At 35.7% G+C, this 12,664-nt stretch overlaps 1 protein-coding gene across 1 annotated transcript in view; it reads left to right on the forward strand.

Annotated features, from left to right (window-relative positions):
* Nucleotides 1–875: 875 nt before the first annotated feature.
* LOC148947775 (uncharacterized) overlaps nt 876–12,664 on the forward strand; it is an 87,402-nt gene continuing 75,613 nt past the window's right edge. Inside the window, exon 1 of the mRNA XM_089096233.1 lies at nt 876–943. Coding sequence (XP_088952359.1) covers nt 925–943 — 19 coding nt within the window. The 5' untranslated portion in view covers nt 876–924. The remainder of the gene's footprint in view (nt 944–12,664) is intronic.

Genomic DNA, 12,664 nt, shown 5'->3' on the forward strand with positions numbered 1-12,664 from the left:
TTGCTGATGAAGAATTTAGACTCTTGGAAACAGGACTTAAGCTTAATTAGGGGACGTCGGATTTATGTTTTGAAGGAAAGAATCTTTGTATTTTAAATATGTCACATGTTACTCACGGTACATATTGCCCTTCCCATTATTTAATGACGTCCCGTCATTAGGACTTGCTTGCCCTCGGGTTTTTGAAATATTCGCTATTTATTAACTATTTATTCTACATAATTTTGATTGACATTGTATTATTTTATATTTTTAATTCAGCTTAATCAGGATTGCTAAAAAATTTATCTATTACTTTTCTTATTTTATTATATATCGACTTTCTAAAGTTCATCTACTGGACTAAGATTATTTATGGTTCTAGCCTAGCTACTAGACTAAAGATATTTTTTTCTTTTTCTACATCTAACACTGATTACTTTTACATTTTCAACAAGGTTGGGGCTATTCTACCTTTACATAAGCTTTTTTGAGAATTCACCTTTTACAAGTTTTTTTTTTATTTTGCTGACTATAGGGCACACTGCTCTCTATCTACGTTACATTAAATGAATAGTACGACAACGCTACACATAACTCTGTCTGAACATCTAACACTCCATATAAGAACGATTTAAAACACACAATATTATGTTTACCACGTTCACTGGTGAACATTAGAACACTTTCACTGGGAATGTTTGCTATGTAACATTACTGATAGGATATTGGAATTTTTAAGTTATCGAAGTTGTTAAAATGTAACATTCACACCTATTTCATCACCATTCATTTCTTTTTGCGCACTCAATCCTTTTGTTGTAAATTATGGTCCTTCATTCCTTTCGTCTTGGCAGAATTTTTAAAACACCTACAATATAGTTCTTCAACGAACAGTTTGAGCATGTCTGTGCTCATCTTGCTTCTCCAATTGTCAAACTGGAAATGATACTCCCAGATACAGGTGTGTGAAATTTTGATATCAGAGTTCCTTCTCACCTGCTGTTTCTGGATAGGTCATAGGGTGTCTTATCATTAAGGGGTTGAACACTGGGACCGCGTTCATTTTCTTCTCAGCATATCATTATTGGGATATTTTAAAGCACATAGAGAATGTAATTCTCGTATAAAATTGTTCATTCATGCACTTAGAGATAATAGTTCTCTTATAAAATTGTTCGTGCCTGGCTTGCGTCTATTAAATTTTGCAGTGATTCCTAGGTTAATTACAGGTGAATTGATGTTTGGATTTGGAACAGGTCGACATCAAACTATAGTCACTCCTTTAACATATTGTCTTTAACTTGTGGGAGGGGTATATTATCACTAAGGGGTTAGTCACTGGGGTTAATTTTGGTTTCTGATAATTCAATGGTTGGTTTCCAGGTCAATTTTTTAGATATTATCTCTTAACATTGATGGAATAACAGAGATATTAACTTTTCGCATTTGATAGAGGTGATAGGATGGATTCCGAAAGAAATGGTCGAAAGGGATTCGACGCGTGAATCTGCGACACATAAATGATTTTTGGGGTCATAAAATGTAATAACTATACAGTCGTATGGTACATGGGTTCATAATGATTATCAAAGGTGATAAAAATGTACTTATATCTTGTACTGGTCGAAGGGGCTCTCAGGATTTATGTGATTATATAGTTCGATAATGCACTGGATACTGAGATTCAAATATAGTGTTACCTGATACGCAATATGGTTCGTGGTCGAGGAAACAACGATCAAAGGTACCTATAATTTTCGTAAACAATCTGGGATCAAAATTGCCTGGAGTCTATGGTGAGTACTCTTCGTTGGTTGAGGTATGATGAAAATAGATGCTACTAGGTTGTATGTGCACTGGATTATACATTGTAATGATCGATTTCCAATATGTCGATCCACTTCCTGCAATAAAAATAACGAGGCTGAATCTTACGTTCTTTAAAACAAATAGTCATAACACATGATAAGCAATATGATTGGTTACAATAAATGGTTAATCTTATACTACAAGGTAATATCAGGCATATGCCAATGTTAATATGCATATATTGTTTTTAACGAACTGGCATTTTTGTTTCTCTTATAAGAGATTACTTCTCTTAACTTTAAGTAATGTGTCTTATTATTTTCCTCGGTATACTTTATTACACACAATTTAACTTAATCTTTCTCAACACTCATTTAATTCTATATTAGATTTAAAATAACCAATTAAATATAAATTACGCTACATTATTAAGTTTGAGGTCTAATTTTACAACACATTTCATGCCTGCATTGTTCACGCACGTCCGTGCTGTTTAAGAAACACATATTGCAGCGTCATAACCACACGGTTTTACGTAAACCACACTTACAATGAGGGAACAAGACATAGCAAGGACGAGTGGAGACCTCTATACCCACTCGTTTTCTAATGTCTTCCCTTTTTCTTGGCTTAGACGTTCTTATGGGGTTCCGGGTTTAACTTCTGCATTTCAGCTGTTTCTCCGTGTTCTTCCTTTGGGTTTTGCCTTCTTAGTCTTAGGATTTTTCCATAATTAAAAGTCAGTAAGATTCTCATGGTCAGGGAAGTCGCGAATACGAAACATACGTTCAGTAGTATGTTCCACTAAAAATTAGTTGAGAAAAATCCGTATCTATTATCCACATACATTAATTTCTGGTCTTCATTTGTAAATAGGGGGATCTGGGAATCAAATGCTTCTCTTATTGTTGTAAGCCCTAATGTCCCTTTTTTTCTATTTTGGACCATATCGAGGTTTTCATTTCCTCGTTCTATATTGGGAATAGTGTACGACAGGTTAATTGCCTTGAAGTTGGTTATTTTGGGACTTATTATCTTTGTGCTCGTGGTAATTAACAGCATTCGAACAGTTGACTCTTTAGTTACAAGTCGACATCCTTGTTTTATGGTTATCGTACCCACATTTTGTAACAGTAATTCTCTTTTGTAACTTGGGTCTATTCTTTCTGTTTTATTAAAACAAGACAAAGTTCCAACAGTTTCTCTTGGAACAGAAAATAACCAAAGATCATTTCTAAGGTGTATGAATATTTCTCGTTTAATACTTTCGATCATGGCTTCTTTAAGCTGGACTCGACACATCGTACTGGAATGGTACGGGTAGACTTTTTATATTAAAGGAAATTATTCGAATTAATTATATGCAATGTGACTTTTTAATTAGAATTTGTTTTCGAGAACTGATATATATTGAACAGACAGTATCAGACGGTTTTGATTCATGCGAAGCCATGATATATGTTGAACAATTTTTTTATAGCGTTTTTATAATTGTATGATTTTTACTTGTGAGCTAAAAGTTTTTTAATTATTATTCCTTTATGACGCCTATCCATTAAATTCTTTTTTTTGTATTTTTAAGGATATTTTAATCTGTCCGGTTTCTTAACCGTTCTACCTGACTGTGTCGTTACTTTTTCTTCTGTTTCTTGCGGTTTTTTCCTTTTCGGTTTTGCTAGCGAAATAAGATCAAACTTTTTGTTTTGTTTTTTAAAAACTTCTTGACCTTTTAGTTTTGTTTCTTTCGCGTGTGCGGCTGCTGAATTCGGTTTTGATTTCCTTATTTCTTTAACTACTATATGGTCTGATTCGCCGTCAGACTCTTTGGAACTGGTGTCTGATGATTCTGTATTATAAGTTTTAGAAGTTACACCTCGCATTTGTGAGGTATCACCTCCCCTTCCTTCGCAAATTTCTACTCTTCCGGAAGTAGAAGGTTTATTCTCTAAGTCCTCGCTTTGAGTTTTCAACTCGGGAGATTTGAAGGATTCTTGAGAGCTCTGAGAGGAATCCAAAGTTTTTGCAGGGTTCCTCCACTGTTTAAATGCCATGTCTTCAGGGGGATGGGGCATTCTTTGCACTAGTGTTTCCTTCCATGAAGTCCATTGATTAGGCTTGACCTTGGACACAGTTATATCATGATATTGTCCTTGCCGGTCATCCTCGGGAGTTTAATTCTTAGGCAATGTACTTTGACTCGTTTTTACTGGGAAATTTATTAAATCCATAGCTTCTCGCAGATTTGTTTTAGTTGAATCTTTGGGAGGAGTTTTCTTTAGAGTAATACCCGGAGTTTCTACGGCTCTGTTAAATTCTTCCTGCAATGACAGGGGCCTCTCTATTGGTGTTGCAGGGGAAGCCATATCGTCTGGAAATCTTTTGGGGGGACAAGGGGTCGAAATTCTATCAGGGAGAAATTGGTTTTTCGGGGATATCGTATAATCTAGTTCTCCTGCGCTCTCCGATGATGAACTTTTTGGATATTTTGGCGTTTTTATTCTTACTGGTATTAGGGATTTTCTTTTAGGAATAACTAGATTTTTCATAGCTAAAAATTCTTCAAATTTTTCCTCATCACTCTCATTTTCAAAACAATCTTGTTTAAAATTAAAGGGTTTTAGCTTTGCCAATCTTGATTTAGGGGGATCATTTTCCGCGTCTGACGAGTCGGTAGACGAGGGACGCGATACCAATCTTTCTAGAAATTTTGCTCTTTTTATTCGGCTAACATGTGCCTTGTAAGTTCTTCCACTATCGGGGTTCTTCATTTTAAAACTATAGTCGTTATCGTACTTTTTGACTATTCTGTACGGTCCAGAATATTTGTTGGAAAGTTTTTTGCCTTCCGTTTTTGCCTCATTTTTTAGGTAGACACAATCTCCTATTATAAACTCTATGTTCCCCTTGACTTTGGGTTGGTTTCTTAGCTCTTGGTTTATTATACATTTTTCCAACTCTTGCCTAACTATCTTATAAGTTTTCCTCATTTTATTTATGAATTCTTGTTTGTAATCCTTCGAGTTATTGTAATGTTGCCGGGATTCAATAATCTCGTCATAGGGGATTCTAAAATCGCGACCAAAAAGTAAATAAAAAGGGTTGTCTTTGGTAGTTTCTGAATAAGCAGTATTAACTACGTTAGTTAAATAAGGTAAAAATTGATCCCAATCATTCCTGCTGTCTTTTGTATAAATGCTTAATACGTTCGAAAATATTTTATCCCTATTTTCTATTTTACAATTAGATTGTGGGTGATATGGAGATGTCACCTATTTCTCTATGTTAAGAAAACTCATTAAGTCTTAGGTTACTTTTGAAAAAAAAATTGCTTCCGTTGTCACTTAAAACCTTATTTGGAATGCCAAATTTTAAAAATAATTTCGCTAACGCCTTATTCGTGGCGTAAGTACCTTGATTTTTTAATGCTTTTGCAGAGGTAAATCCAGAAAAGTGATCTATAACTGAAAGAATACAAGTATGCCCTCTGTTGGAAACAGGCAAGCCTCCACTGGTTCCATATAAATCAAATGAGACAATATCGAAGGGGAATCTCACTACCGGGACTCTTCCCATTGGAAGATTAGGATAAGCTTGGGGTTTTTTTCTTAAGTTACACGCTTCACATGTACTTACAAATTCTTTAAGTTTTGTTATTCCCGACGGCACGTAAAAATATTGTTTTAATTTTATGGAAAGTTTTCGTTACTCCTAAGTGTCCACCTATATCTGAATGAAAATATTCAAATGCAGGTGTTATTAAGTTTAGGGGTAATACAGGTGTTAATGAGGTTTGGTTTCTATTTGCCTCAGCGGTCACGATTCTACATAGTATTTCTTCATCAAGATCATAGTAAAAATTATCTATCTCTTTTCTAAGAGTTTTGAATTTATCTGGTAACGCATCATCATTCACAAAATAATTAATAAGTGCTACACACATTTCGTCCTTTTTTTTAATTCCTTTTTATATTTTCTAAAGACAAAGGACAATAGCTATCCCTATTTTCTTTTACTGTGTCTTTGACTTTGTTTTTCTTACATATATGTTTGCTCTTGATAGCGTTGATAGCATTGATAGCGTTAAGTTCATTTTCCTCAGTTTCCGACGGCATATTTTCTGGGTATCTACTCAAAAAGTCACAAGCTGCATTTTGTTTACCTTTTAAATGTCCAAATTCGTAATCTAGGTCTTGGATTTTCATAATCCATCTAGCCTTCATTCCTGTGGGGTTTTTAAATGTGCGCAGGTACTGCAAGCTTTTATGGTCTGATCGTAGTATAAATTTTCTACCAATTAAATAGTGTCTAAATTTGTCCAAGTGGTGGATTATAGATAATAATTCTAAGTTTGTGGCGGAATAACTACTTTTGCCTATTGATAAAGTTCTACTCGAATAGCATATAACTTTTTCTATTTTTTTTTGTTTATGCGTTCCCTCTAGAGGACTAAGGTTTTCTACCGGGATTATTTGCGAAAGAATAGCACCAATGCCCTTTGAACTAGCATCGGATGTGACCACAAATTGTCCGTTTTCAAAATCAGGCAGCGATAATATTGGTCCATAAATGAGTGCTTTTCTGAGACAGTCTAGAGAAGCTTGAACTTCCTGGGACCAGGTAACATTTTGGGAGTTCCCTTTAGTTAATTCCGTGAGGGGTTTCGCAATTCGGGCTTAATTGCGCACGAATTTTCTAAAGTAGCCAGTAAGACCTAAAATTCCTCTTAATTCTTTCATAGTTCTTGAGAACTTGAGGTTTTCAATACATTTTATTTTGTTAGGGTCTGGAGATATCTCTCCTTGCGTCACCACTATTCCTAAAAATTTAATTTTAGGTTGAAATAAATTTACTTTTTCAGGCCGGCATTTTAAGTTGCCCTGTCTAATTTTCTCGAACACCTTAGCTAATTTTTCTAAATGTTGTTCAGCGTTTTCTGCCACGCATATGACATCATCAACAAAATGAATGATATTCTTTAATCCTCTTAACAGGTGTAACAAGGGTCTACATAGCGCGCTTGAACTTGTCTTAAGTTCAAAATTTACTCTTAAGTATTCATATGAGCCACATTCAGCCGTAGAAAACGCAGTTTTATAGACATCTTTTTCGGCTATTTTCACTTGGTGGTAGCCTTGGGTGAGGTCCAAAGAAGTAAAAATTTAGTTTTTGCCTGAAATAGAGTCAAGAATTTCATCTATTCTTGGTAAAGAAATTTATCGCTAACTACTTGTTTTTTAAGGGCTCTGTAATCTACAACAAGTCTAAGATCACCATTCTTTTTTTGTACGAAGACCACCGGTGCAGAATACGGACTTATACTGGGGCGTATAATTTCATTTTTTTCTAATTCAAGGATTCTATTTTTTAACCATTCTTTGTGCTTATACGGCACACGATATGGCTGTTTTTCTACAGGATTACCGGTCGTTAAAATTGAGTGTTCATAAAACGGTATCAGTCCGATATCATCTTCAGATGCGGAAAATACATTTTTAAAATTCCATAATAGTTCGCATTATTTTTTCTTAAGATCTAAGTCCGTAATATGACCCATATTAAATTTGTTTAAGAATTTCAATTTAGTTAGAGGGTATATGTTAATTGAGCTTTTAATGCCATTTACTAGGTATTTTTTAGAATTTTCCGATCTATTTAAATCATTCTCAGATAAACTTGGATTTGAACTAAACAAGTCCTCTTTTTTATGGTAATTGTATCATTTTCGTGGTTATTAGTTACTCAAATAAAACCTTCTCCTTTGTCGTAAGATTTAATCTGTTCTTCGCATAATAGATTTTCAGGAATTTCATTTGACAGGATCACGAACCATATTTTGGATTTGCTATCCACTGGTTCAATCATCTGTGATATTTGAATTCTTTGTATCGTTTTGGGAGGGACTTTTGTTTTCCGTATTGCGAATCCATAATATTTTTCTTTATTTTCATTGTCTATTAAATTTAGGCTGGCGATATCCGCCAAGAACATAGGCTGTGCCTGAACTGCAATTGGGTTCACTACTTTTTTCCATAATTCCGCTATTTTCTCGATTTCGTTTGACCTATACTGTCGCAGATCTCCTATTTTTATTTTTGCATATTTAATACACTTATTATTTAAATTTACTTCATCTCTGCAATGTCTCTCAGAATAATTAAACAAATTTCTGATTATGCCATGTCCTCTTTGTAGCGAGACATGAGGTTCAAAAGATTGTGACATTATACCGCCAGAAATTTTATTTACTGTTACGTTGTCTTCGCAACCTCTGTTACGATTTCTGAAGGTAGAAAGTCCTTCCCCTACCTTAGCCGGGTAGACAAGCCTTTTTTTTGCCACGTCTAATAGTACTCTTTTAGACCTTAAAAGATTTGCGCCAATAATGGCTTCATACGGAAATTTATCACATATTATAAAATTTGTCGGAAAGATTCTATTATCCCTTTTTACGTTTAGGCGAATTGAGCCTTTTGCATCCAATTTATGCCCTGTCACGCTAGTTAAATTGGGATTATTAGGGTTCCTCTGTCGCCTAATATGCGGAGGCAACATATTAAATACGCATGAGTTTATGATACTAATCGTTGCACCAGAGTCAATCAAAGCTTTAAAGTAAACATTTGCTACACGAAAATCATTAAATATAGGTAACTTGTTATTATTATTATCACTACAAGACGGTACTGCTATCGGTTTGGACCTATAAAACATTCTAGGCACCCTCTGGGTCCAATTAACATTTCTGAGGGGCATGAACCGTTTCCCTGCGGATTTATTTCATGCGTCGGTGCCTGTAATAGATATTCGGATATGTGATATTCCGTAGGCATATCTAATTGGTTTACATTTGACTGCCTTTCGCTAAATATTATTACGATAGTTTGGATTTCTTGCGTCAGTGTTGGCTGGCGCTGACTGCCAATGCCGTCGGCTTGAAAAATTTTTATTTCCCGTCGGCCAATTAACTATTTGCCGTCGGCTTGAAAAATTTGTATTTCCCGTCGGCAAATTTCCGGGATTTCTCGCATTATATTGGGTTTGGCGAGTATTTGGGTTTTCAAATCGGTAATTAATTTGTCTATTGGGGGAGGATTTTACAAATTTGGTTGGTACGCGTTGTAAGGTACTGATTGCCGCAATCTTCCCTGGCTATAGCCTAGTGCACCACTGGCGCTAAAATTTGTTCTTCCGAACAAATGGTTGCCATAATTTTGCGTACTACCGACAGCAATTCTTGGTGTGCGATTGGGGACATAACGGCACTATCTCGCGATGTGCCCAGGTCGATTAAAAATATAGCATCTTATTATTGTAGGGTTATTTTCATAACTAAATTGTTTGACAGGCTGAAAACGTACTGTTTTCTGTCTAGCGGGTTCTTGCGTTTTATTACTTTGTGGCACTGGGGAGTTATCCCTTGAAAAGAAATTGGGAGACGCCTGATCGCCCTTGAAGGTCAGGTTTGCGTTTGATTCGCCTAGGCTGTTTATTTTCGTTTTACTGTGATTTGTCACCATCGTATCGACTTCAATCAATCGTCCTGCCTACTCAACAGCAGCATATAACATCTGAATATTTTTGAATATTACCATTCTATATAGTTTTCGGTGTAACCCTTGCAAAAACGTATTTAGTATGATTTTTTCCTACAGGTCTCTTGAGCATTTTCCGTATTTTGCTTCTACTGGAATCCGTATATTATCAAGATATTCTCTTACGTTTTGTGAATGGTCAAAGCATACCATTCCCTGTTTTAATTTGTTTGTGGAACTGGTTTCGATAAATCCGTCTTTAAATGCCGTTAACAATTTGGCCATCGTATTTATTAGTAGGCTGGCGTCATCACCTATAGTATGTTCAATTTGCTTTAGAAAGGTTAAGGCCTGGCCTTTTAATCTTAATAGGAGCATGCCAACTAACGTTTCTAGCTCTGTTTTTGTTTATTCTACAAACTGGGCCAATTGGAAATTAAATTCGTCGATATTCGCTTGTCCATCGTACTTCGGAATAGACTTTGCTATTTCTACATTTTTCACGACCAACTTTTGCGCCATTAATAGTTCGCTTAATTCTTCTGACATCTTTTGCGTTTGAATAACTCAAAATAAATTTATTTTTTTACTTAACCTATTTTGGGGAAGGCTATTATCTCCTTTGAGGTATTCTAAAGGGTTTTCCTATAATAGCTTAGCGGCAATAGGTCTAATAACTTTTCTTATATGTTTGTATCTTTCCAATGATTAAATCTAAATTACAAGATTTATAGCCTAACTAGTTCTCATATTTTCCTCCAATTTCCGACCGTGCCATTTGTAGCGATAAAAAAATATAGACTGGCCTTTAATTGTGTCAATAAAGATTGACCGCGTCAATGTAATATTATGCTTTAAAGCTGTGAATTTACACCTTATAAGTTCTTCGATAGCGCCACTTATAGCACTAAGGATTGTATCATCGAGGCCTGCGCCACAGCAATGGGGAGTAATGTTGATGGGTGACCGCGCCACCCGCTGAAAGCGAGAAAACAAAATATGTAGCTATATAAATGTAACCTCTTTTCCTTGAGTTATCTGGAAATCAATTACCTCTAATGTTGTGTAGAAATCAGATTCCTGGGAACGCTACCGCTGGAGGCATACGAACTAATTACCTGCCGTGCGACTAGATACAGACATAAGAAATAAAATAAACACAAATAGAAAAGCAATAGTTTTATTGAGACTTACCTTTAGGTGTACAACAGTGCTTCACTTCGAATGACGACAACAAAGGCAAGGATTAAAATGGCTCTAAAAAATAATGTTGATGGCAATAGAGACATTCCATAATTGAAACGAAAAACAGTTTTCTTCATTATATCACAAAAATATAACTTCTGCGCTTTACCAGCTTTTTCACGATTGGCCCAAGTCCTGTGGAGGGGGCCGCTATTTTGTAATTATGTTCGCAAAGTCACTACATAATGCGAACTATCTATCCAATGATTTGTTTTAAATATTTCTGATGATTAAACGTTATAACTTTAGCTTCCTAAGAAACATTATATTTAGTGATTTTTTATTACCACTCTTCTCGGCGAAATTCAAAACCCTCTCCCGTGATTAGCACCGAGGTTTGGCTGGAACTAAGAGGCAGTTTTACTTTATACTGATTAAGAATTTAGACTCTTGGAAACGGGATTTAAACTTAATTAGGGGAAGTCGGAATTATCTTTAAAAGGAAAGAATCTTTGTATTTTAAATATGTCACAGGTTACTCACGGTACAGAACTAGAACTTTCTATTTCCAATCAAATGAGCCCTCTATGAAGCTTATAAAAGCATTCCTTTCATATGAACCTTATCTGCCCCAGGGCATAACTTAGAACGCCTTCCCCTGGGCCCTGGGGGTAGTATTGACACCAGAGTTTTTACTATCGACCTTTGAACTATTTTTTACAAAATGTGTATCTCAAAATTTGATCAGATGGGTTTGGAGAAACAAAGCATGGGGGGGACTAGTTACCCTCGGATCTCTTTTGACTCTTAAAAAGTGAAATCGATATTGAAATTTCCAATCAAATGTGCCCTCTCTAAAGTTTATTAAAGCATCCCTTTCATAAGAACCATATATGCCCCAGGGCATAACTTACAACGGCTACCCTCGGGCCCTAGGGGGTTGTGTCGACACCGGAGTTTTGTTATGTAATCTTAGAACAATTTTTTAATAAAAAGACTATCTCAAAATTTTTATCTGATGCATTTGGGAAAACACGACTTTGGGGGGGGCTAGTTGCCCTTCGATCACTTTTGACTCTTAAAAAGGGCACTAGAACTCTCAATTTCGAATCGAATGAGCCCCTTTTGAATTTTATGCGACGACCCCTTCAATATGAAGTGCCTTTGGGGGAAAAAAATATAATAAAACATTGGAGCTGTAGTGCCTTTACTATAGGCAACGCTATAGCGCTGCCTCTGAAAATGTTAAGGGGAGTCTTCTGGGGGAAATTTTTACCGGTTTGGAATTGTCTAGACTATTTCTCAGTAGGGGGGGGGTTCCACGAGGGAAATTCTCCATAGGGGAGTTTTCCACGGGGTAAATTTTCCAGAGGGACTTTCTGCAGGAGCAGCTTTTCACTAGGTCTGGGGAAGGGGCTATTTGTGGGAAAGCTTTTTCACAGAGAAGGGGACTTCTTGCTTAATTTAAAAAACAATCAGAAATTAAAGTATTTTTTCAAATGAAAGTGAGCTAAGGAAATTTTTCACCCAGATCATACTCATGAAACTTTCCGAGTGGAATTTTCAGCTACATTGTAATTGTCTGTGGGAAATTTCTCTGTCGAGAAAGGGAGGGGGTATTTTATGCGGGGCAAACTTGCGATGGTGGTATTTTCTGTGGAAGGCGGAATTTTCAATGGAGGGGAACTGGATTTCCCGGCATTATTTAAAAACGATCAGATATTAAATAACAAACAAGTTTTTTCAACTGAAAGTAAGGAGCAATACCAAAACTTCAAACGAACGGAAATTATTACGTACATGAAAAATGTTGCCCCTCCTCAAGACCTCGCTCTTTACGCTAAAATTTGACTTCGTGTCCAAATTCTGTAAGAACAACTCTTGAAACACAAGGGCCATTTAATTAGAATAATAAATCTTATTTAAAAGTTCTGTAAAAAACTTTTGCGTGAAGAACGAGGTCTTGAGCAGGGGTAGCCTACGTAATAATATACGTAATAATTTCTTATACGTAACATACGTAATAATTTCTGTTCGTTTTAAGTTTTTATATTACTCCTTACTTTCAGTTGAAAAAAAACTGTTTTTTTATTTAATCATATGTAGCGCAATAGCTCTGCCTAAGTAAAGAGCGTTGTGGGCACAATGTACTATTT

The sequence above is a fragment of the Artemia sp. Qi Xiang Cuo genome, chromosome 10 (genome assembly GCF_049724085.1).
Source record: "Artemia sp. Qi Xiang Cuo chromosome 10, ASM4972408v1, whole genome shotgun sequence".
NCBI classification, from domain to species: domain Eukaryota; kingdom Metazoa; phylum Arthropoda; class Branchiopoda; order Anostraca; family Artemiidae; genus Artemia; species Artemia sp. Qi Xiang Cuo.